General features: G+C 41.7%; 1 protein-coding gene across 6 annotated transcripts in view; it reads left to right on the top strand.

The window, feature by feature from the left end:
- ADGRL3 (adhesion G protein-coupled receptor L3) overlaps window positions 1-26,707 on the top strand; it is a 401,888-nt gene that overhangs the window by 236,616 nt on the left and 138,565 nt on the right. For 4 of the 6 annotated variants that reach the window (XM_030449718.1, XM_030449717.1, XM_030449722.1 and 1 more), the window contains one exon: window positions 25,589-25,603. The exons of the other annotated variants lie outside the window; for them this stretch is intronic. In XM_030449718.1, the coding sequence (XP_030305578.1) occupies window positions 25,589-25,603 (15 nt within the window). The remainder of the gene's footprint in view (window positions 1-25,588; window positions 25,604-26,707) is intronic. 6 annotated transcript variants of the gene reach the window in all.

The following is a 26,707-nucleotide window of genomic DNA, read 5'->3' on the forward strand; positions in this document are numbered from 1 at the left end:
TTCCAGTTGATTTCTCAGATTAATGTACTGCTAAGGATCTAAACTAATCTCCTCTGAAGTGTGTTTCCCCTCCGTGGCTAACTTAAAATATATCTGATGTAGTTATAAAAAAACCCCTTCATCTAATTTATCTTTAATTTCTCCATTCTGCTCTACAGGCCGACATAAAAGGATTTACATTGTGTGTTTATCCCTTCCAATATCAAAAGCAAATTCCCTTCCAGATCTCAATTTTCACTGATAATCCTCAGAGATATATAATTTCAATTTACCTTTCAGATGACATCTGCCTGGTTTCTCTCCCTGCTTCTATGAAGGTGTTATTCAGCAGCACCTCATTAACTCTGTATTTTTTTCCTCCCTTGTGTGCATTGAATGTTGTCTTTGAGTGGATCTATTGTCTTGTCCATTGCTGTACAGCTCACGCTAGTTCAGCAGAGGCTGGGGCTAGCACATTGCTGCAACATCCAGCTGAGTCCTTTCTTTTTATCCAAGGAGAGGCAGTGTTGGGTCTTTGTCTTTTTTGCTTTGAAAATTAATAATCATACAGTTTTCAGTTTAAGCTCTTGCAAAGGCTTGTGGGATCACACAGACACACACTCATGCACCTGAAAGCTTCGAAAACCTCAGATGGTCAGATTTGCAAAATAATGTTTCTGCTGAACAGAACAGCAGCTATTGGACTCTGTGGGGTTTTGAAAATGAGCCCATTATATTTAGGTGCCCTAATGACAATTAAACTCCCCTGGAAATCTGCCTTTAATGGCTGCATATGCAACGCTGGCATCATGCCACCTGCATTACTATTTAAAGTAGCAAATGGAGCATTTAGGCACTATTCTGAATGCAGCCTGAGAAGACTGATGTTCCACATTTCTGCAGCGAAACTGAAGGGATGGGAGAAATGTGAATTCTACAAAGTAAATTCAGATTCAGTTTGAAAATTTGAACTTGCAGAGAAGGAAAACCATGAAGCAATGTGTAAGTTTCCTGGATGCATAGGTGTTTCCAATGCGTGTTGTTGGATATTTCTTTTTAATTGGTAACACTTGTCACAAAACATGGACATTTGAAGATGAAGTACTTATATAATACAGTACTGCCACAGTTTTAACATGGTGGGGTGGGTGTGTGGGGAGTGCTTGCAGTACACAGATGCACACCTGAGTTGGCTTTGATACAGGCAAGGAGATGAGGTGCAGAGGCACAAGCTGTAATGCAGGAATAAATTTCCTAGATTGTATATGTACGAGGCACAGCTGTACCCCTGATTTCACTAGGGCTTTTCCCATCGAGACCTCTGGAACATACCTAGGCATGTGGATAAATGCTTGTTGAATGTTGTAGTGAAGGTTTCCATTCCATAGATGCTAAACACAAATAACAGAAGCCTAATTTGGGGATCACCTAATGTGCTGAGGCTGGATTTTCAAAGAAGGAACAAATGGGCCTTTGTCCATTTCAAAACTTGCTCAGAAGAATGAGAATGTGCCATGTACATGCTTGGGGAAGTCTGCAATTAAATGTGTTCCAGATTACTCTGGTGGGGGGAGGCTATTAGTAATTACCATAAAGTGACAAATCTACATTCTGTGGCTCATACTTTGAAAACAAAGTCAGTGTCTCAAATAGAATCCATTAAAAATGTGTTCTTGTTCAATTACTATGTTTAAGTTAACTTGTGGAGTTTTGGAGGGTTCTCTATGTGTTGGTTTGGGGGGGTTATGTTTGGGTTTGTTTTGATTTTTAAAAATAGGCTTAGTAAAGATACAGTAGTTGTCTTTGAGCACATTTTGATAACAGCCCACTGGCACACTTAGGAGTTTTCTTGTTGACTTGAGGGGAATTTGGGCAGTGTGGCAGTGGGCAGAATTAAAATCAGTGTAACCTTCATTATCAGGGTGTGTCTGGGACTTCAGATTTGTGAATGGAGGCACTTGTGGTGCAGTGGTGTTAACAGGGAGAGTTTTCTCCAGTGTGAAGGCAAGGCATTTTTTTTCTCAAAGAGGACTGTTCCATGCTTCAGTATCCTCTCAGAGAAAAAGTCTCAGATCAGTACTAGAGCACACAAAACAGTCATTTAGATTTTTCTTTGATGCAAGAAGGTTGCAGAGCTGTGGTTTGTAAATGCAGGAAGAAAGCACGAAAGGCCAGAGCTTCAGTAGAATTGAAATTGTCTGATGTTGTTTCAGGTAACAGGAACAGCTTTAGAAAGTAAGTTAACAGCAAGGAGGTCAAAACTTAAAAACTGGACTTGATACTTAGTGATGATCTGACTTAAGGGGATGAATTAAAACCAGACACATTGAAAGCTTTTTTTTCCTCAGTCTTTTATAATATCAGAAGACCTTTGGCTGCCCAGTCCCTCAAGTGGGGGAACCCTAATAGTGGGAACAGTGATGTTCTGTTTTCCAGCTGTATCAGCTGAATGTGCACAAGTCTGTGGGGTCTGTTTGGATTCATCTCAGAGTACTGAATGATCTAGCAGATTTTATGGCAGGACCCCTCCTGATCGTCCATCAAAGGTGTAGAGGGGCTGGGCAGGTCCCTGCTGATGTTCCAATTCACAAAAGGGATGAGGTAAGACCCAGGGAACCACGGACTTGTTAGTCTAACCTCAGTTCCTGGAAAAAATATGGAGAAATACTGGGTGCTATTTAGGGGCAACATCATTGCTTTCTACAACTTCTTCAGGAGGGGAAGGGGAGAAAGGAGGTGCTGATCTTTCCTCCCTAGTATCCAGTGACAGGACACATGGGAATGGTTGAGAACAGTGCCAGTGGAGGTTTAGACTCAACATGAGAAGTATTTCATTACTGAGATAGTGGTCAGACTGACACAGGCATCCTAGAGGAGTGGTCAGTGCCCCAAGCCTGTCAATGTTTGAAAGGCATTTGGACACTGTCCTTAATATGCTTTGAATTTTGGTCAGGCACTTGGACTAGGTGATGATCACTGCAGTTCCCTTCCAGCTGAATATATTTCTCTTCTGTTCTGCTCTGTTCTAATTGTATTCTAAAATATGCCTTGTGTATCACTGAATTTTAATACCCAATGACACAGTCAACTGCTCTGCACAGTGGCACAGACATCTAGCAGCTTGTTTATTAACTGTTTGAGGGAATCTGCACCAAATTATGAAACTATATTTGCTACAAGAAAATGGTGACTCTTTTCAATGAATCATTAAATGGGGCTCCCAGGTGCCATGTGTGTGCCCAGAGACACTTGACCACTGTTGGCAAAGTATGGCAAAGAAAGGCTTGATGTGTTCCTTTGCAGCACTTCTTCATCTACATGTCAATACTGGTCTTGAATATTCATCTTGAAGTAGATTTTCATAGTCAAACTCAGGCCAAATCTTATCAATTATGAATGGATGCAACAGATGGTATGTATTACTGTTTTTAAGAATGAGTGATGCGTTTCAAATGAGAAACACATGTTGCTCAGCAGCTTTAGCTGCCACTTTTGAGATGGGAGCCAACTCCCTGACCCCTTCTTCCCTTCCACTTATTGGATAACATCCTATTTTAATGACCCCCAAATGAAGACCATGAAATACAGCATGATGGAAAACTGTGAGCAAACATCTCTTCTAGTGTAAAGGGATCCTGCTCTTTCTCAGCTTGGCAGGAGCTGGATCTGTCTGGGAAAGGGTGAAATTTGTGTTTGGAACTCAAGTATCAGTCAGCCTTTCCCAAGGGGCCCTGGGACAGGGAAGTTCTGCCTAACTTATGCAAAGTTTCAGGATGTTGGTTCAGTATTACCGTAAGGAACCAGCAGGTAATCCAAGATCAAGGTGTGTCATGATGATGTTGATCGGTGCTTTTTCAGGTGCCTGGCTATGTAGAAAATACTGTGTAATCCCTCAGGAAGCCACTTTTCGTTTCAATCTACACCTCTCACGTTGCTTTCTTTTAAAATTAAAACAATTGCTCTAAAGACAGCAGGTGAAATGTTGTTGTAGAATGGAAACCTGGCTCTTGGTGGGCAATTCAGATGACAGCAATGCTTTAATTCATTTGCATCCAGATGACTGCAGCCCACAAATCCTCAGAGACTCCATTCTCCAAGTGTGTGCCTGTTTTTACTATAGACATAAAAGTCTATGCACATGCCTTATCTGAAAGCAGATAAACTGTAAGCATCTGCAGCATCAGTGCTTAATTTGGTGGAGAACAGGCCATGAAAAATCTTAATCTCTTTCACAAAATATGCTGCAAAAAACATTTGATGGCTCTTACACAAAATACATTACTAAACCACATACTGCCAGAAAAAATAAGCCAAAGTTATTTTGTGATAGTAGCCATTCAAAAATAAAATCACTATCATTTGCTTTCCTTCTGATTTATAAAATTGCTGTAGCATGTTGGCTGAAACTGGGAGTAGAAAGTGTGTTCTTTCTCTGCACTTTTAAAATTCACATTTAACATTCATAACACAGCAAAATATTAATTTCTGTGTCTTTAAACCCAATCATATTACGTATTCCTCTGCTGAATTTACTGCTTATTCAAACACACTCTCTGCTCTCCTTGAAAAAAGTTTTTGGCTCAATTTCTTTAGCTCAAAGCCCTTCCTTAGTGCCTAGATAACACAATGTTATCTTATTCTGTAATGATTCACCATACAAAGCAATCTAAAACCCAAGGAAGCATGCCAAGAGACATTGGGCAGAAAGCCCTGATGTAAAGTTTGAACTTCTTTCCCTTAGCAGAGCAGCATTGACACAGCCCTCTCTTCAGGCAAAGAAAGTAAATAAATCAAAACAATGTGCTAAAGTTAACCAAGAAGTTCCTTAAATGATGCTTTTGGTGTTTATTTTAATGGAAAAAATTCCATTTTATTTTTCTTTTATCATGGTAAATTGAAAGAATTCTGGAGTGCTATTTGTAACAGTGGAATGAACTTGTATTGTGCCATTGGAGATCTATTTGGTTGTGGAAAGTTTGCAGTTCTTTGTGGTGGAATTCCATTTTCTACAGGTCCTGACTCACCTCTGTGGGAATGTGGTGGGAGTCATGGGAAGCCTGAAGGATTTATTTTTCTCTAGAGCTCAGGGTGAGAAGAGGCAGACTGAGATACCTAGATGGCCATCATGGCAGGAGGTTCATTTCCTGGTACCCAAATCTTGCTGCTTTAAGGTGCACAAGAGGGTCACCTTTCTCCTCTCCTGCTTGTGGTCACCCTCCCCAGGATTCTTTTGGTCCATCCAACACAGGCTGCTGTTTTTAATATGAAGGCATTTATCTTTGCCATGCATTTTGCAGGCTGCAAGCATCTGAGCTGATTGACAGACTCATTGCAAATCAGGATGTGTGGGAAGGAGCCCCAGGTACCCAATAATTGCTGTCTTTTTCTTTATATCAGAGTTCATGGAAATTAGGTGTATGAATACCATTTAAAGAATGTGGAGACGTGAGCTAGCTGCAGAGAGATTATTTACTGCTTTCATTTTCCTCTGCCTGCCTGAATTCAGTGAGCTTTTATTGAAAATTCACCTTTTCTCTCCCCTTCTATTCTCTTCCCACATAATCTCTTGCATTCCCACTTGCTCTGTCATAAATATACCTGCACAGCTATGGCAGTGACTTTACAAGCTTCAGCTTCTTAAATCCAAATGCTGCTCTTTGCAGTTAGCCTCACCTTTCAGGAGCAGAGGATCTCCTGGAAGATGGTATTGTCTTGTAGAGCCCTGGATTTACTATTAGGTCAAATAATTAAGGTCAAATATGGCCTTTTTAGGGGGAGGGAAGAAGGATGGGTTTTTTATCAAACCAACAGGGAGTCCCAAAATCTCAACTTCCAGGAATACAGAATTTTACTAACTTAATGCTCAGGTAGCTTTTGTGGTAGCAATGATGTGTTTTACTTTGGTCAATCAATAGGGTCAAGAGGCAAGAGTTTGTCTGGTTTATATCACTGTTTGCCTCAAGTCAATAGGTAGCCAATTAAATTTCCCAATATTGAATGAGAATAGAGTCCCAGTGTCAGCTCTTCTGCAAATGGATATTAAATTACATGATGTAAAATTGGCTAAAGATGATTCACAGCAATAATATGACCCAGTTATGTGTTTATTGCATTTAAAAGACAATTGGGGGGTTGATTTCATTGCCAGCTGTGTGGTAGTTAATGATCAGTAAGCACGAAACTTAAGAGCTACTTCTGTTTCTAAATACAGCTCGCTGTGCTGAATTTCAGAAGTTCCCAGAATGGATTGTGTATGTGTAATCGATGTAAAATTAAGGCAAAAAAATGCTTTTATTGGATACTAGAAGTATGTATTCACTATCAAACTATTCTTAACCTACAAAGAAATGTCATATGCAGAAATGATGGACTTGCTTCTAAATGCCCATAACTTCTCTGCCCTACAGCTGTATGGCTTCTAATTGATGCAGTGGATGAATGGCCTAATACAGTTGTGAAATTGCTATGAAATCAGCAGTGGAAGCCCAAATTGTTACTTCCTCTTCAGACCCTTAGTTAGGCAATTTTTACTGCAGACCTTTAGGTAAGCAAGTTTTTTACCCAAATGGCCTGACCAGTATTACTGTTTTAGAAATCTGATTCTGGAAACAATTCCACATGTGATAAACATGAGTTTAAAAATTAATTTTTATTGTATGAAGAATGTCGGGACATAGTTTGTTACAAAACAGAGTAAGTCAGAGCCTTCTTTTCATAGCCTGCAGGTTTTCCTTCAAGTGAAGTAGCAATGACTGGTTTTGATCTATAAAAGCATAGGCACTAAAGTTCTGAAAAACTAGGTGCTACAGAAATTGTTGAATTTGGAGGTACCTAAGAGAAAATCAATATTATGTAGGTTTTTAAATTTTTATTTTAGGTTTTATTATGTACATGGTTGTTAGCTCCATTTAAAGTCATGAATATGCAGGTATCTCTTGCATTAAATCACATTTTATTTGAAAAAATGGGAATTCTTCCACATGTTCATTAAAATGTCCCAACATCATGACGGCTGTTACCCAGTGCTGCAGCCAGGACATTTATGTGGTGATACATGGCAGCCCTGTATAAAACCATGGCAAACTGGCTGGTAATCTATGCAACATGCAGAGAAAACTCTGGCTTTATTTACTTCTCTTCCTAGCTGGGAAAGAGTGTGATATGTGGGGATGAATTTTGCAGTGGTGGATGCTCTCATTGGGCTTTTTTCTTCTTTGAAATGGGAGTGGAGCCGGAAACAGAATTTCAGCACTGCTGCTTCAAGCTTAAATCCAAACAAAATTTGTTTTAGTTTCTCAGGGAGATGCCTGATCTGTCATGCTTGTGCAGAGGCAAAGCCTCCTTAGTAGTCCAGTACTTGGTGGAAATGCTTTTCCAACTTCATGGTCAGCCAGACCCCCAACCTGATTGACATAGACTGAAAAAAAATTTGTTACCAAGGAATTGCTGAAAATATAAATATACACACTGCTGTGTGTACCTGCAGCATGCCATTGAACTAAAAGCTCCAGATGTTTTGGGCTAGGCACACAGAATTTGCAAACTGTTTTTAAAAACCTGAACATGTCTCCTTAAGGTTTAGTCTGCAAGAAGTGATTTGTACAGCCTTGTTTGCTGGTTATTGTGGTAAAGGTGCTCTGGTGAATTGTGTACTGCCTGTGCTATTCCTAGCTTCTAAGGCAGTTGTGTCATTGTAAAAAGATGAGTGAGAAAAATAGCAAGCTTGGCAGATGAACCTTGTGAATGAAGTAACAAATGTTATAAAAAATATATTCTTCCATTTGGAGTGAAGTCATGATCGTTTAGAATTTTTGGACATGCTTTCTCTTTTTTTGCAGAAGAACTAATCCTTGGCTGTTTCACTATTGGTGGAGCAACATTTACAAATCCTCCTTCCATTTACCTGGGGTGGAATTTTACCGAAGGTGTTGATGTTAGGGTTTTATTGTCTGCAAGCAGATTGACCAGATCAAGCAATGAAAAGACTGCAGGCCTGTGTATCTTTGACAGAAAGTGTAGAAGGTGTAAGCTGTCCTGAACTTCTCACAGGAAATTGCTTATAAAGAACTGGAATTATTTCAACTGAAAGATATAGAAGTAGAGTGACTAGATAGGATCTGATTGCCTTTTGTCTGTGGCCCATAATTTCTTCCACTTTCTTTTGGGAAGTGAAATGCAAAGCACTGAACTCATGAATATAGATGATGAGGCTTCAAGGGAAGCCATGCCTTGACATAACAGCATCAGAGGGCAGTGCCAGCTCCCCATGAGAGTGGAGATTATTTGGACCCCTTGTATAGAGATGTTTTGTACTTCAGTTGGGAGTGTGGCAATGTGAGGCACCAGGACAAGGCATACAGGGTTTTTCATCATTCCTGCTCGTGATAAACTCCTGTAGTTTGGAAGAAAACAGTCTTAGCCTTGCAGTGCTACAGACTGCATTTCTGTTTGATAGTTATGAAAACTCTCTCTTCATTTCTCCATCTGCAGGATATTACTTTTATTACAACTAGTAGATGCACTTAACATTCTTCTTGCTTAAATCAGTTTGATCACAACATGTCTCTTTCCTCCTTTCTCTTTTTCAAATGGCCCAGTCCAGGAAGCTGTCTGACACGGAGGTTTTTTACAGGCTGTTTGATATCTCACCCACCTTTGCCATCTCCAGCTCTTAATATGTAGAACTAATCTAGGAGAAATTTAAGGTCTCTGCTCCTCCTTTTTTTGTCCTAAACCTGCAGTGCAATAGTGTTATGATGTTTGTATATATAACTTCAGTTTTGGCTGTTTCTGAATGTGTGTGGTGCTAGGATTTGATAATTTTTTTTACTTTTTCCAAAGCTTCGTTTATACGTGTGTTTATTTAAATGTGCATGTGTCAAAAAACCCTCACCCAACCCCCCCAAAAATCCCAACAACAAAAAAGCCTTGTTTTTAAAGAAATTTCAATCACTTAAAAATTATTTTTATAAAACAAGATTTTTCTCTGTCTTCCTTCGAAACATGCACTGAAAACTACTGAATGGTGATTCCCACATTTCTTGTGTGGAAACTTGGAAACTGTTTTGTACAAGAGACTTGATGTTCAACAGTGTTGAAAATCTAATCAGGAATGCTTCATGGAGCTGTGAAATCATTGCTGTATAATACATTTTAGAAGGGAAGAGACGCTGTAATTGGCAGAGAAGGTCATGATTGCAAACATTTTGTTGATTAGGTGTGACTTGGATGAATCCTGGTGGTCCAGAAGGAAACCCAGTTATACCCTAACCTGCTGGCCACTATTTTCCATCCAGTTTTCCTCCTGTGAAACAGAGCAGTTACTGGTTAAAAGTTGAAATCAAAGCAGAAATTCTGATTACAGTCAACAAGCTCAGTATTCTGCACACTCAGGTCCCTGAGGTGATGATATTGTGTTCAGCAGTGCCATTTTCCACTGTAGACTGAGGAGGAGCCTTCCCTGACCTGCTCTGTAAATAAAGTCCATGCTGCATGCAAAGCCCAAAGCTCCCTTTAGATCTATTAACAAAGAAAGTAACAAAACAAGATGGTGTTGCGTGGCTCCCAGGGCTCCTCCACAAGGACTCACTGTTCAGAGCTGGAGTCCTCTCTGCACACCAAGTTCTCTCCCGTTATCCTCAGCTGGAGCAGGGGGAGCAAGCTCTGCTTTGCGGAGCCACTTAACTCTTCCGTGGAAGCAGCCACAGCTCACAGTGTCTCTCGTGGATGGTTCAGACTTCCTTACAGTCCTCACAGTGTGCATACACTAAATAACTTGATGTATAATCTAATAGGCACATTCCTGCTGTTATGGTAGGGAAATTGAGAGTGGAAGATCCTGTGCCTCCCCAAGCCATTGTATGCATGTCACACATGCCACTGCCTGTGCCGTGGTGGCCAGGCAGAGCTGAGAATGTAACAGAGGGCTTAGCTGGCTCTTCCCCACTCCTGTTTGTCTATCTTGGCATTTATTTTCCTGAAGCACCTAAATACTTCAGTTTACTATCCTCTGTTGTAGTATCCACCACTACATGGTCTGCCAGTGACCCTGAACTCCACCTCTTACTGTCGTGTTTTCCACTTTCTTACGGTTCTGGTATGGTTTTGTGGGGTTTTTTTTGAAGGTGGTGTCTTGGTGATCTTTGGCCTCCTATGGCATTGCTAGGAGAAAAAAATAGTAAAAGCTTTATCCAGAGCCACTGAAAATTGATGCAGCTCTGGTGGTGAATATTAAGCACACATCCTTCCCTATGACCAAATGTGCATCTGTCAGTCAAGTGTAGCTCTACAACATGTGAATACATGAAAAGCTGCTTCCCCTTTGACGTCAGCTTGCAACCTAAGAGCCTTCTGCTGTGCAGACATCAGAAATAGGGGAGAAGGAGCATCAGTGAGAGCACAATATGCCCTGGTGCTCTGTTGTTAGAGTGGGGAAGGATGGTGGCACCCTTGGACCATTTGTCAAAGAGACAGTGGCTTCATTGTTTCCCTGTGGTCAGTGCCCATCAAGCAGCATGGCTATCCCAGTCCCTAACTGCCTCAAACCTCATTCAAAATAGGTCACCAGTGGTTACCATCCTGCTGGCATCCCAGCACCTTTGGCTTCTGGTCATGATGGCTGTCACCTCTTTGGCCATCTCCACTCCTGGGATGGGCACTACCAGCAGGTTTATGCAAGGACAGCTGCCCTGACAGTGGGGTACTGGAGGGACCTACTCCTGAGCCTCTGCCAGCACCATGGTGGGTTGAAGTACATCCAGAAGGCAACTGGCACTTAGGCCAGAGTACAGACTGTGGTATTTCCTCTTAGGAGCTGACTTGTGTACAAGATGAGTTGTGTTGTGTAGCAGCTTTCATCTCCTGGTGGTTTTCCAAAGTGCAACCTCTCTGTGAGTTTAACCTAGCAGTGGCTGAGGCTGGACCCTCTCTAAAGGAGGCCACCATTGCTGTAATTCCCCCAGCCACCCTTAAAAAGACCTGGGGATGGTATCCTTGCCAGGCTGCCCAAAGCACACTGACAGCTGCATTTGCAGCCATCATACCTTGAGGAAGGCATCTGTGTTCACTCCTTGTGCTTGCAGGTTTTCATATTTGATTTTGGACTATGCCTAAAGTTCTGGAATCCAAATTTGGCACCATTTCCCAGCTCTGCCACTGCTTTCTTGGATGACCTTGGGTGAAGAAGGTAATGTTTCCCTGCCACTGTTCCCAAATGGGAATCTTAATCTTTAATTACACCTGACTATTGTGATTGTTTAGCTGGCAAGCTACTGTGAGAGCAGCCTTTTCCCACATTGGCCATAGACCTCTGTCTATTTCTGCCCTGGCCCTGGAATATTGGTATAGGATAAGTACCATCAAAAATTATAGAATATTTCTTCACCTGATATCTTTGCTGTTGTGATAGTCACACCCTTAGTGGAAATGCTGATGTTGATCCCACGGTTTTGAATGCCAGGATATGTAACAGTAATGTCCTCAGCAGGCATTTCACTTGTCTTTAAAATGGGATTAAGAGGAACAAAAAAAGGTACATTATTGAAAAAGTCAGCTTGCTTCATGGCAAAACCCATTTTTTAGCTTTTTTTATTCATTTCATCTGGTGTTCGTATTATTTTTCTAACTTCAAGCAAGTACAAGCAAAATGCTTTTGATTTCTAAAGGCTTTTTGCTTAAGAAAGTTGTCATGACAAGTTGAGAATATGTATATAGTTCTGATTATTTTTTTCTGTGAAGTCATGAAGTGATTGTTTCACCCCTTTCTTTAGGAAAATGTCCTGTTCTTTTTGGCTGGTATTTTCAGTCTGTATTTGGTTGTGATGCAGTCAGAGATGACCAGAATTGTAAGCAGTGAAGTAAGTTTTGTGAGAAAAACGTAAAATTGCAATTCTGATCCAAAGCAGCATGGGGTTTTCAATTAAATTACAGATAATTAAAAAACACCTATTTAGGTGGTGGGTTTTTTTGATTGGTTGTTTTTTATTTTGCTTACACATAGTTCTCTTACAGCTCCCACTCCCCCATCAGAGAGAATAAGAGGAGACTTTAATGCTTTTATGCTGTTTATACTGTGGATGCTTTCTCTCCTGGCTCCACTTGCACTTCAGGAAGGAATGATACATGTTCAGCAAATGGAGGGTTATTGTGAGACATCCAGATCTCTGAAGAGCTCTGACGTACTAGACTTGTCACCTCAGTTTTTCATTGAACATACTTCTGTCCTTGCCTTCAGCACAGCTGTGCATATGTCAAGCAGAGTTTCATTTCACTTAATTCACTATAGATTGTGCCACAAACACCTGGTCCAGTTTTCCTCTGACTTTGTTGTATGACTTGGAGCAACCTTGTAAATTCCCTGTTTATTTTTCCCTTTTGCCATCCTGAAAGCAAGAGCAGTAATATTCCTGGAGAGTTTGTGAACTGAGAATTGAAGTAAGCTAATGGACAGTTAATTAAATACCTGGCCAGCTGTGCCAAGTCACTGATCTCTGCCAGGGTTTTAGTGAGTTGGCATTCGTGTTGGCCTTCTTACCTGGAATACAGAGATAAAACCTGCTCAGGTGCAGTCTGGAGACAGGAGCTGTGTAATACATCATTTTGCGTTGAACAGAGAGTCCAGAAGCCATCAGTGGAAGGTGTATCTTGCAAACTGTCAGACAGGTCCACTGAAAGATCTGGAGACCAGCAAAATGGACTGCTTCTGCCTTGCATTTCTTTCCTGTTGGCTATGACAAGAACAACACTGTAGCCTTTCCTAGGAGGCTGGTTCCCCATGGCTTAAAACCAGAGATGGGGTTATGAAGCACAGAGCAGCTCAGCTGCACAGGTCTGTCTTTACCTATAGATTTCACAGCTGTCATGAGGAATGCTCTTTTTGCTGCACAGCTGTGGGAGAGAACAGCAGAAATGCAGGCTGGCAGAGAAGGATGATGTGGTCACATAAGCAGAGGACAAGGAAGCATGGGCATTTCACACAAGAGGGATTTTGGGATTTTTGCAGGGATAGGGATGGCTTTTCTTTATTCTGATGCACCCTGAAATGGGATGTGGAGTGGCATTTCTGTGCCTGTTCTACATTCATGACATGTTTCAAGGGTATGTGTTGTGCTGGTTGAAACCATGAATCACAAAATAAGATCCTCGTCTGTGAGCTAGGCCAGGCTGGACAAGAGTTGGCTGCTTTGATGGGGGCACAGCAAAGGACAGGTTGGTCTGGCTTCTGCTTCCTCCTCCTCACCCAGCACCCTGTCAGCTGCAGATCTGAAGCCATCCCATCCATCTACCTTTACAGTGTCAAACCAGAAAGGCAGCACCAGCTGCTGAGAGCCCTTGTCCCCCCCTCCTTTTGCTTTCAGAGAATGGCAGTCTCTCAGCCAAACTGGTACGTGCAGTTACACCTTTTTTTCTGTGTCAGATCACTCACACAATCTGCTATTCTTGAGAGTATTGGTGTTGAACCAAGACATGGGCCACTGTCTTTTAATTTAAAGCCCTTTTAAAAAATGTGTTGGTCTTCTGCTGATTTGACTAACATCTTTATACATGTTTAAATCAGGCCTTCTACCTCAGCCAGCTCAGATAGAGCTGTCATGGGGACTTTCTTCTTGTTTCTTCTGTTTTGTTCATTAGCCCAATGAGTACATAGTAATGCACTGAAAGTTGATGGAGTTTTTACAGAAATATGCATCTGTGAAATGTCATGCCACATGAGACTTCTGCTGGTAGAGTGGGCTACCTACAACCTCCTACTTGGGGCATTGCTTTTGCCTTCAAGTTGTGGTGGAGATGCAGAATATCTTAGGCTTTCATAAACTTGTTGAGGCCAAAGAATTGATTTAATCTTTGTTGGAGTCTGCCAAAGTAGGATCTGAATTTTGTAACGTGTTGTGAGTGCCAGTAGCACGTGTTACCATCATGATGTTATTTTGCTGGTCATCAGAAACTACTGCCACTCTTGAGAAGTGAATGTGGAGAAAGCAAGCTGGGCTAGCAATTAGCAGTGGTGGCTGCTAATTGAGAACTATGTCTCTAGTTGTGTTTCTGTTCCAGTCTTGATGGTGATGCTTAAACTGTTTTACTTCAAATTCTGTCCGGGTGCAGCCTCTTCTCACCAGCCTTAGGTCACCTAGTTGTGCAGATTTTTGGTCCAGCTCTCTCCTCAGTAGCCCTTCCTTCCCATGCCCAAGGTTATTAAGTAATCTGTCGAGAAGCTCAATCTTCAAAAGCCTCAGCCAGGAGATGCTGTAAGCTATGATCATGCTGCTGCTGATGAGCTCAGGCCAGGGCCCACTCCCATCAAATTCGTTAGGTGACATGCAGTGACATGAAAGGGCAGAGTCCTCTGTCCTACAACATCAGCATGGCTCCACTGATGACCTTCTGAGAACCTCTGGCAATGTGATAATTTGGTCCTTGCTGATTTGCCTCATCTAAGTTGTTCAAAAGAGATTTCAAGAGAGACAACATCTATGTGACAAGGCGTAGCCTGGGCATCTGGCTCTGCCCCCTCAATCTCTCAGGGTTCCTCTTAGCCCTGTTGTCTGTGTTCAGATTACTAAAAGCTGGACTAAAAACTGAACCTCACCCTTAATTCTTGTTCCATTTTCAAGTTAGCAAGATAAATAAGTTTTGGTTTATATAAAATCTAAGCCTTAGCAAAGTGGACAGATTTATTGAATTACCTCATAGCAAAGTGAGTGTGTTTCATTGTCACTTTTTTTTTTTTAATTTAGGAAAAATGATTTTATTTTTTAAATCTACTGATGCCATGGGGAAAATGCTGCATTGGCTGTGAAGTAGCAAGAGGGCACCACACACTGACCTCCAGTAATGTGCCCCAATAAAATTGTAGAAAAGCTCCAGGATCCTAATTTTCAAATGTATAATATATTAGAAGTTAAGCTGTTGCAGAAGCACACAAAGACTTCTCCAAACCTTCATAAATTCTCATGCTTTAAATTAGAAGTAAAATGGACCCTTTTTCATTAATGGTGAAAATGATAGGTCTTAGCTGTGCCTAATATTCAGTTCATCGCAGGTAGTACCAAACTCCCATGTATTCACCACATATATTTTATTGCTGTAATTTGTGGTTCTCCTAGCAGAATAATATTTTTACTTCACTGAATATACCAGTGCAAGTTAAAGGTCTCAGATGTATTCCTTTAAAGTGACAGTTCATTCCAGCTAGGTCCCTGTTTTATATCAGTACCTATTCATTAAAAAATAAGTATAAAATAAATCATCATCCTTCTTAGTCCCAGATTCAAGCAGTGGGGAGCTAAATCCCAAAACCTATAAAGTGCTTTCTGTTCACACTCGCATTCAGAGCATGCACATGTTTCAAACTGCTCTCCCTTAATGCACTGACCTGGATGTGTGGTGATGTAAATAGACCCCAGCACCAACCTGCCAAAGGTCCACTTGTGGATCCTGACCCAGAGTACCAGAGGAGCTCCTGACCTCATAGCTGATCCTTGCTCAGCTCTGCAAATACCTGAGGGGTTTCTGGGCTTTTTGTTAGGTAGTGTTGGTGCTTGGTGTGGCAGAGAGACAAGTGAAACAGAGGGGAGGCAGATGCTTTTCTGCTTTTCCACAGCAGAGAGAGGTTTTGCTCAGCTGGGGTTTGAGGACTCCTGGAACCAGCACATTTAATGGTACCTCGTGGTCTGAACCTTTCAAGGAGGCAGCTGTGCCTCTGTCTGGAACTTCATAGGCATGCACACAAGCTCTCACACCATCCAAACACATCTGGAGCATGAACTGATGAAGTGGGGACAAGGTATGGGAGCCTTTCACAATTAGGCTGGGCATGATCTCCTCCAAAATATCTACCTCTCAGCTGAGATTTTGTTGATTCTGAGCACAGAGAGCCAGAGAAAAGGAGCTCAGGAAGTGCAGACTGCTACACACTATTGGACAGTACTTGCTGTAGCAGGTTGTAGATGGGATGTGTCAGACTGCTGCAGGATGGCTTCTGTACAGTGTTTTGGGAATGTGCCTCAAAGCTTAATATGTGCTGGTGTCTTTGCATCACAGATGTGAGTGTATATGCATGTGAGACATGCTTGCTTTAATTATTTATATCTTACAGTGTTGGAAGTAGCTCCTCTGCATATGTATGCATGTACATGTGTAGCACACTTGTGTTCATTTTTCAAACCTAAAAATGCTAGAAGCCACACCTTGGTTCTTTTTTCTTTTTTTTAAAAAGCAGATGTAGTTACAATTTACACCAGATTGTGAGATCTTGTTGCAAAGGAGCAGTTCCTGAAGAAGTGTAACTCCTTTCCTTGCTCTTCTCTTGATCTCCAAAGCAGTTGTGGTGAAATTCCACCTCTCCAGCTACTTTGTAGGTGTTGCCCCAATTCAGAGAAGATAAAAAACCAAATTTGTTGGTTAGTTACTTGGCTCTGTGGAGACCTTATTTCTGGTTTGGTGAGCATTTTACTACAGCATCCAGTTGGGCACTTAGTAAGTGCTATTGAGAGAGGCAACTGGTGAAAAAGTCTTTACAGTTTTCTCAATAGCTGAAAAGAAGCAGTGTTTTACCTACCAAAGTGTTATTAAAGGAAACTCAGCCATAGCAGGCAGTGTCAGCAATATGCCTTGCAGCCAAGCAAGAAATATGGTAGATACTCTTAAGACATGAGATAACTGCCAAGGCTTACTGCAGAGCAAAGAGCTTTTCAAAAAATGTTTTCTCTGAAGAGCATCAGATTTCACTCAATTCTCACAGCACAGACATGCCTTGGCAATCATGATTAGCTTCATTTGGGCCTGTGGAATCCATTATTTTATAGCTAGTCTCATAGCTGGCAGGATGACAAACAGTTTATTTCTCTTTGGAGAGAAATCACACCAAAAACCAGCTTTAATTCAGTGTTTCCCCACCTCAGACATTTTTTCCCTTTCCTCTTACTGCTTAAGGCAAGACACCTAATGCTTGGCTTGATGGCTCTGTCAGGTGCTTGACATCCTGAATTTATCTCATGCCTGGATGTGGACAAATCTTTAATGAACCTCAGGCCTTTGTTCCTTTTAAAATCGGGCAAGGGGGGGTTTACAGTCCATCTGGGAAGGAAAATATAAAGAGCTATAATAATAATAATAATAATAATTCCTAAATAGCTACATTTGCCTGGTTGCCAAGAGATCTTTCTGTGTCTTTGACATGCCATAAGGAGGAAGAGATGAGGGGGTTGTCTGGGTCCATTTACTGGTCCCCTAGTTAACACTTGGGGTGAGTAACCAAAGGAAGTAAGGCCTAGACTCAGGCTTGCTTACAAGAGCTCTCTGGGCTTACGTTTTACCACACAAAGTTATTTCCCAAACACGTGTTTTGTTGTGGGATTTTTAGCCAATCTGTTGATCTGTCTCGTCGTGCCCTGTTTCTGGGGACTTGGTAGAGGGACTTGGTAGACTTGGTAGACTTGGTAGAGGGTACAACAGAAGGTTCCTGCCCTGGGAAGCTGCCCTTAGCATCCCTGAAGGATCAAAGCCAGCACCTCTTCATCTGTCTCTACATACACAGAAGTCTTTTTTGATGCAGGGGAGCAGCAACTTGGTATTCATTTTGTGTCTGAACTTTTCTAGAGGGGCAATGTTAAATAAATGTTTCTTTTATTTTATTTCTTAGACCTGGAAGTAATGCACAGTAATGCCTATCTCTCCCTTTGAAAGGAGCCTGCAGTCTGGATGAGTTAAGTTCATATTCCCACTGGAGGGAACAGATCTCCACATCTCACTCATCCTGGTTGCAGGGCTGTGTAGCAAAAGGCTGCTGGGTGCTCAGCACCAGGGGACAGCTACAGGAAAAGCACTGCAGAGAGTCAACCCTACACTGCTTACCTCCCTCTGGATCTGTGCTTTCACTTCTTTTTTTTCTTTTTTTTAAGTTATTATTATTTTATTATGGGAGAATGATGTCCAGGTGGCTGATTCTGCAGTAATTTGATGGCAGCTCACTCATCTGCTGTTGTGCTGGAAACAATAAGAGGCCAACTGCCAAGGCAAGTTTGGCTGAGTGACTTGTAGCTGTAATTGAATTTCACACAGTACTTGTACAGTACATTTTTTCCCCTCTTGTGCTAACTCATCTTGCTGCTTCTTTTTAATTGACAAATTTAGAAGGAAAATTCTGGTGCACAGCAAGTTGAGAGAGTCATGGTAAATTAAGAAATTACTTCTGCTTTTTGTATAAATCAGAGGCAAAACGGGGATGTGCTGTTGGCCTTATGGCTAATATATAAATCTACCTAGCTCGTTTTCTGTCTGTGATGGTGGCAAACAGTGGCTGCTGCTCTGACGAACACTTTGACTAGCATAAACAACTTTTTTATTTCCCAAATTGAGGGATGCATTGGTTTTTGAGGTTGCTTTATCTCTGGACTGGTGCTCTTAAGTAAAAAAATCTCATCTACATCAGCGATTTATACAGGGTAAAACATCAGATATATCTTCTGAAGATGAGCTTTGAATATCACAATACTTGCTTGCTTTTATTTTTTTTTTTTTTCCCCAGTGCAGTATATTTCAGGACTCATTACAGCTTAGTGAGTTATCCTTATTTGAGCAAAAAATATTTACCTATTGGAATAATGCATTTTAGAAGTGCAGCACAATCACATTCAGCTTCTTCTGAAGCTGATGAAGTGCCTGATTCTTCACAGAAGCCAGGCATTGTCACTGCCACATGGAATAATAACAAGAGAGAGGCAAGGAAAGAATAGAAATAGTTCACAGAATTTTGGGAAATCTGAATGTTTGCAAAACTGTGAAGAATGATCTCACTGGTCTGTGCTCTGCACAGTGGTGTCAGCAGCATCAGCTCTTGCAGGGTTGGGCATGTACCAGGGATTTTATCATTTAACCCCTACTTCAGAATCCTAAGTTTCATTGGCTTTCTGTAGGACTGTTTGGTTTTTTTCCCCATAAACAAAATATCTAAAGGCATATCTTTTGTGTTCTTCGGTACCTAAAACTAGGAAATGAGGTAATGATATTTTAGCTCCTAGAAAATTGGCTTTGAGAGAACAGTGCCATGGAAAAGCATTTCTTATTTCTTGGGTTTGAGGGAGAGTCCAGATGAGGGCTCAGGCCACTTGATGCCTCTCATTCATTAAATTAATGTCTGACAAAAAGGTGACTTCCTCCCAAAACAGCCTTAATTTTGATCTGTAATGCACAAGGCAGTGTGGTAGGAAATGATAACTTTTTCACCTCACAGAAACGTCTGGTGAACAAGAGTTAATGTATATTTGTGGTTTCCTAGATCCTGAGGACTGTAAGTTCCACTGGCAGGTGTTTTAATATTTATAATCCTTAGTGTTACTTTAGTGAGCATCTATTAAATTTCGTTATTATGATTAAAAAACAGACTGAAAGCACTGACATTTTTAAGGAAGACTAAAGTAATGGTTTAAAAGGTTTCACAAAATTTTCACATAAAGGGAAATTTTGAAGGGAAAAAACATCCAGTTATGAAAAATGACAGCTTTGAATTCTGCAGATGTATAGATACCATATTTACAGATCTAATTTAGGTTGTGGTTTGTGAGTGTTTATACATTATCGACATTTCCAATCTCCATAGTTCACAACAAAATTAATTAGGTTGTGATAATTTTGGGAGGGTGTCACATGAAGCCATTGTAACACAAGGTGCTTGAAGAGCAAACACCTATATATAAAAATGGAATTTGGAGATGGAGCAAGTTGAGATTATTCCTCCCTTTGATTAAGTACAGGATTAGCACTTCATTTGCTTTAAAAGCTAAACATTTCTTCTGTGCTGTATATAAAGATTTTTTTCCCCACCCTTAAGGGAGGGACTATAATGTGCAGATAAGGGTCCATACAGTCAAGAAGAGATAAGTACTCTGTTTACTGAAACCTTAAATTTTCTTGGAAATGTAGATACTGTTACAGACTAAGTGGGTCCCACTGAAATAGTAATTTAAACCTAAGCTTTGAAACTTAGTTTGCAGAATAGTTTTGGTCTGATGGAGAACTGCAGTGGAAAGACTTGAAGTTGCAAGTGGTTGTTTCAAAACAGGAATTGGCAGCCTTAAGAAAATTCATGGCAATATATAAGAATAATTCTTTTCTGTGGCTGGGGAATCGAAGTGTGAGTGTTTTACAGCCAAGTGCCAGGTTGCTGTTGGACTGCAAAGCAATGTAAAGCTAGTGGGGTCTCATCTCCAATTAAATACACCTATGTGCTGTGCTTGCCTTTGGCACAAGTGGAGGTCCCTCAGGTAAAGTAGTGGGGAGGCCTGAAGTACAGCCTGCTATATATTTGTTGTACATTGCTAATGGAAGCTGACATTGTTCTTGCTCTGAAGAGGGAGGGAAATGATGTCTTCAAAACCTGTCATGTTGGATGCAAACAAACAAGCAAACTGTCATAAAGTGGGACCATAGGAAGATAGCAGCAGTATGCATTTGAAAAGCAGTTGTCAACAATCTAATTCTTCTATTCTCTGGGTTTGTTCCTGTGCCAAGACCCAGGAGGGCTTCCCCTGTTGCATCTTAAAACTTTGCACATTAAAAGCTTATAAAAGGAGTGCTTCACTGGGGCTAACAACACCAGAGATCAATTAATTAATTCTGTCTTGGGAGTAAGCTGGTATGTAGGCTGGGGGATGGAGACTGGTCATGGTGTCTCCTGTAGCAAGGACAGTTTCAACAAAAGGATGGAGACCAAAGACCACTCAGTTGCTGTTGCTTTTTGTTTGCCTGGAGGCAAAAATGCCATCTAACTTAGTGCTGTCTGCAGCTTGCTGCAGTGGCTGTGACTGTGTTCCTGTCACTAGGGCGTTCAGGTTCCAGTGACAGCCCCACCTGTGCTGCAGTGGGGCCCCAGGCTTTCCTAGGAGGAGCAGGTGGATAAGAGAAATGGTGGCATGTTCTTTTGTTTGAGGCTGTGCTGTATGGAGTGAGTGCTGAGCTTGGCTGTGTGGGCTCTTGTAATTTTAATTATGTGTCAGGAGAAGAGAACAAAGCAGAGATGGTTACTTCTGCAGCATTTTGAACCTGTAGTTGCAAAAACTGCTTGTGTCATATAAATGCTGAGCCAGCTCTCTTAAGTATTCCAGTAAACTGCATGTGAGGATTTGAGTGTGTTTAAGTGCAAATGAATAAAATACTGGTTTCATAGTTTTATCCCCTGGGTTTAGATCTGTTTGTTTTAAACCTGCTGCTGCAGAGTCCAGCTTTCCTCCAGCTGGGTTTCTCCATGGGAGTCCATGTACCACCTGCACTTCCCTACAGTAGAGCACCATGGCTGTGAAACACATACAGGTGTAGTCCTCTTCAGCATTGCTAGCAGGGAGCTGGGCTGGGGGAGCAGGAGGATCAGTGAGAAGCTAATGACACCCCTGCAGTACCTGAGCCCCACCCTGCTGTTGCCTCTGATCTGCCAACTTCAACCACTTTCTTAAATTTAGATGCTGGAAAGAGAAACTGCTGAGGACCTGATGTGCCCTGTTACTATTAGTGTGCCTGGGCATACATCCTACCCAGCAGCAGATTTTTATACATCCTAGTGGACAGGGTTTTTCTAGCACTGACTGCAGGGTCCTATTGTCAATGATCTGCCACGCTGGACGTGCTGTGAATTTGATGCTGCCCTTGCCTGTGTGTTGCCTAGTTGCCTGGACTACTGTTTTCTATTGTGATAGCTAAAAGGAAGTCTGTTATTGACATGTGCTTTGGTGCCCTGAATTTTGAACACATCTCTTGTCTACCTTAACCTTTTTTCAGTAGAGGAACACTGAGACTCCAGGACCCAGCCATGCCTTCAAAAAAAAGAGCACCTTCATATCTGAGCTGGCTCTGTGTGTGTGTGTGCACTTTGGGTTGCCTTAATAGGTTTGCAGCTTCCCCAACATGTTCCTGTTCAACCTAAAACCCACTGATGGGTTGTGCATTTGTTGGGAAGAAAGAGGTAAATTGAAAGAGCTGTATGGGTGCTTTAGGGATATATGAGTGCCAAGGCTGAGAGAATTGTAGGTGCTTTGCTGTTGGCACAAGGCTGGCCAAGGAAGTTGTTGGGGTCTAGAGATTAGAGAAAGAAAAGAATGTAGATCCCAGACCCTCCTCATATGAGAAGCCCTGATGCAAGGCACCTCCAGACTTCATTTTATCATTAGAGGAAGCTCAGTGCTGGAGTCCAGCACAACAGGACTCAAGGTCAGTCAGCTATGTGTCGGTCACCATCTTGCACCACAGTTCATGTGTCAGGGCAGGACACAAGGCCAGTGCTGTGCCTTCTGGGGATGTTTCTCCCTAGCTGGTTGGTTCCTTAGTGCCATGAGTACTTTTTGGCTTCAGTTCCCCATGCATCTACTCAGAAGAGGCAAGATGCAGCAGTTAGCCATATACTGGCATGCAGCACCCTGAGATGCTTCATCTTACACTACTAAAGTCAGATTCAAAAGCCTGTTTTCTTAGTCCTTCTCTTTTGTCATTTACTATGTATTTAAAGCTGGGTCTCTGTGGATGAAATCAGTTCAACCTATAAAGGCCAGGAACAGGTAGTGGATGGACTTATTCTGCTATTAACCACCTGTCCTGAAAAAAAAAACAACCCAGCAGGCAAAGTACAGTGCGCAGTCTTTTACTTTTGCAGTTGCTTTTTAACACCCCCCTACTCAGATTTTTTTCCAGCTTTGTGCTCCTGTTGTGGGTTTGAAGCAGTGCCAGTGAGAGAGCTCTCTACAGGACTCTGCCTCTGTGTGCTTGTGCCTTAGATAGTTGAGTGCAGCTCAACATGGTATTAAGAAAATGAGCAGTTAATGTTGTTCAAGTGTTAATTGTGCCAGAAATTAAGAGTGTATTTTCATAGCCTCAACCCAGCAGTACTAAGAGCATTTAATTAATTTGTTTGTGTGATTTCTCTGAATGGGTGGTAGGAATCTGCCTGATCACTCAGCTTCAGGCACAGTGGGGGCAGGCTGTAGCAGCTGATGATTACACCTTGGCCTTGGTTTTCCCTCCCATCCAAAGAAAGGGGAGGAAATCAAGGTACATGCAAAGTCTTCACAGAAAGCTGAAAGGCTTGTTTGTGACTCCCCTCAGACCTGGCACCTTGTTCTTAATTTCCTTCAGGCCTCTGGCACTGTTGAAGCCAGTGGCACTGGCATGCAGCTGATTTAGGAAATGGAGATGAAATTGGTTCTGCTCCAGTGCATCAATAGCAGGAGTGGAAGATTTCACCATAGGAGAATTAACGGTGTATGTGTGCATTTCCTGTAGATTCCTCTAGAATTGTAGGATGCTCTCTGTGCTCTAAGGAGTTCTGAAATTCTGCGGACTGGCACAGACATTGCAGAGATGTAAAATTGTCTGCAAGCGGGCAAAATTTGTAATATTCTTTTGACACTTTATGAAGGTGGTTTTGCAGTGACATGTTGAAGGGAGAATCAGACCCTAATCTGACCATTCCTTTAGCTATTGCACAATGAGCTAAGTCCTCTAGGTTTCCCATGCAACCTGCTTGAAGAATATGATGTCCCGATATAAGCTGAGTAGTTATTGAAATTCAGAAGCATTAAGTCTTCAATCATCACGAGGAAAAATATGCCTCTGGGATATGTACAATAGGAATCACCATGCAGGGGGTCACCAAAACACATCCTGTGTCTGGAATTGTAGGAGAGCTCAATATGGCACTGACCGCTAATAACACATACAGGCTATTCAGCCTGAGGGTAATCAATGCTTCAGGTCACTCAGCTCAGCTGGTTGTGAATATATTATCTCCTGCAGAAGCTTCTCTCTTCCTGTTTTACAAAATCACACTGTTGTTTGAGTGCATTACAAAAGCTATTGCTCATTTGGAAATGTAAATGACTACTTTCTCTGTTGCCAGAGGTACAGCATCCCATCAATCAGAAGAATCAGTGTGAAGCCACAATTTTGTGTTGCTTTGTTGCTTTTGCCAGGGACATTTGATGTTTTTCTGAATGTTACTTAACTGTGGTGAGCCACAGCCTCGGACAGGGAGAGCAATGGCTGTGTGGGTTTCTGCAGTTGCTGAGTCTGGTGCCTTTTAATCTTGCTGGCTCTTTCCCTTGCAAATCCAGGTGCTTGTGCTGAAATGCAACGTCTCTGCTGCCTAGAGTCCTGACAGCCACATGGTGAAAACTTCTGCCTTTAACTTTAATCTGTTATGCGGTAGAAAGGAGCCTAAATCAAAGTCCAAGTCAAAAAAAGCTGTTCAAGTTCAGAACCATTCGTTTTGGGTGCTGTGCCTCCCCACACAGCAAAGTACAGATCCACACACGTAGCCAATGCATTTGCAGCCTACTTTGAAATTGTTCTTCCATTGAGCCTGCAGCTTCCCATCTAAATGAGTAAGACTTCAGAATGCAAAGGAGTTTGCAGTCCCAGCACTGAAGGACTGTCATCTGGCAAGTGTCTCAGTCTGGTAAGGGCTGGAGAGAACTCTGGGCAAGCAGAAACAAAGCATGTGTTACATACCTTTGCGTTCCTGTCTCACTTCTCTGAACAGAGATCTCTCAGCTGTCAAGACCATACTGTTTTGCTGGCAAGCTCTCACTTCTCCCTCAGTGCTGTTTTATGGGACCTATCTTCTATACCTTTGTGGAATAACCCCACAGAACCAGCCAACCCCAGAGCAGGGGAGGCAGAAGCTTTTCCTTGGGCCTTACCATGCTGGAATAATAAACGCTCTGTGCCATGACCATAGGGGACTTTTGGATGCTTCTCAAAGGAGCTTGTTGGCTATCAAAACTGATACAGAGAGTTTAACAATTAATCAGTGTATTGCATTTATTTATTTGAACTGCAAGGGGCTTTGTCCAAAGGGACTCAGCCTCTTCAGCAGCCTTTTTATGCATGGTGAATAATTCACATAAAAATATACAGCAAGTTCTGGGGCTGGGCTTTATAAATAGTGCTTAGATAATTTTAACTCCTTACCACTATGTATCTTCAGGATCTTATAAATAATTTATGTATTGTAATGTATGTTTTTTTCCAAGTCCTACTAAAGCTTGTTTCTCCAAGACATAGGACAGGACTCTGCAAACATCCTCCGTTGTCCTTCGTCTGACTTTCCTTAGTTCTCTAATCATGTCACAAGGGAATATTCTCCTGCTTAAAGCAGGGATCTCTGTTTTACAGGATTTTGGCGAAATAGATGAAGATGTATATTCTATCAAGTTTCTCCCTGGAGTTTTTATTCTATACATAAATCTATACCAGTCATATTTCAGTGCATGGGTATTTCATTTTGCTCTATGAAACTAGTCCAAGGCTTCTGCTGACAAGGTATCTCAAATAGTTCAAGGGGCTTGGTACAGCTCAAGTGCTGGTTTTTGTTGTTTGGTTGGTTGCTTTTTTTTCTTTTTTAAAGGCTATTGTAAAGTTAAAATTTATCTTTATTTAGTTCAGCTTGACTGCATATTACCCAGTGTATATCAGAGGAAAGGTTTTATATATATAAAATGTTCACATACTAAAATAAATGATTAAAGCTTCCTTTTCATATGAAAGAGGTAAAGAAAAGTACCTGGCCAATACAGTACCATTAATCTATTCTCTTTTCTCCTTTCTCTCTTTACCTCTCTCTCTACAATAGAAGTGGAACAAAAAGGTAATTAAATACCTTTCAAATTATATATATATTACTTATGTATAGGCTAAGTTATTTAACAGTTTAACGTTTTAGTTGAAATATTTGTCATTAATTCTCACTACATTTTTGTTAAAATTTATTTAGTTTCTCTGCTGCTCAACTTCACCAGATAACTAATTTTTGCTTAAAAGTTTTTACCAGTGCCACTTTTTTTTTTTTTTCCCATGAAATTTCTTTTCAAAGGCTTAGGTAACTTACTGTTCTCCTGCCCCAAAGAATTTGGAAATGGTGCATAACTGTACGTAATTATGCCATAGAAGCCTCTTGGAAATGACACTGCTTTATCAGCAAGTCTGGGTAGTTTCTTAGACTCCAGTAGAGCAATATACAGTATACACACCCGTTACTAAATGTGATTTTCCTCCTGTCTCACTCTCCAGAAGATATTCCCAATTTATGCATTTCTGAAACGATGAGTTCTGCTCCAAGCAGGGAGTGTGAAGGTTCTGCACCACTTGCCAGCCCCAGGCTAGCAACAGCAGTGGTGGGATGGACACCTCTCCACGCCTCCCTGCTGCCCATCCCATCCTCACGGCTCCCGTCACTCTCACCGGCATTACCAATAACAAGCCAATGTTCTCCCCCCAAGTGTGTGCAGTGCCTCCAGGTCAGGAGGGTGCTCCTGGGGACCTCAAAGCCTGAGTGAGACAGTTTTGCTCTGCAGCATCCCTCCTTTTGTCTCCCCGTCCAGCCGGCCGGCCTCTTGGTGTTGGTGTTCCCGTGATGCCGAGGTCAGGCGGGTGCCGGCCAAGCCTCCTCCCAGGCACTGGCTCTTTCCTGGCCCCTCTCAGCCCCACCCGAAGTCTGAGCAGCAAAGCACCCCAGTTAGTCAAACTGCTCCTCTGTGCTTCTCTCATGTAACAATAGAAGGTATATGTTTTTAAGTTTGAATTACTACTGTATTTAACAGGACATTTTTTTAACTGATTAAAATCTAGACCTTGGGTACCTCTCCAGTGAACTTTATTCTTCTCCTTCCTTCTTTCCTTCCTTCCTTCCTTGTCTTTACCTTTCAGCATCCATTTGTCATTTGTTTTTAATTGTGTGGACTGCATGTTTTGT

The sequence above is a fragment of the Calypte anna genome, chromosome 4A (genome assembly GCF_003957555.1).
Source record: "Calypte anna isolate BGI_N300 chromosome 4A, bCalAnn1_v1.p, whole genome shotgun sequence".
Taxonomy (NCBI): Eukaryota; Metazoa; Chordata; class Aves; order Apodiformes; family Trochilidae; genus Calypte; species Calypte anna.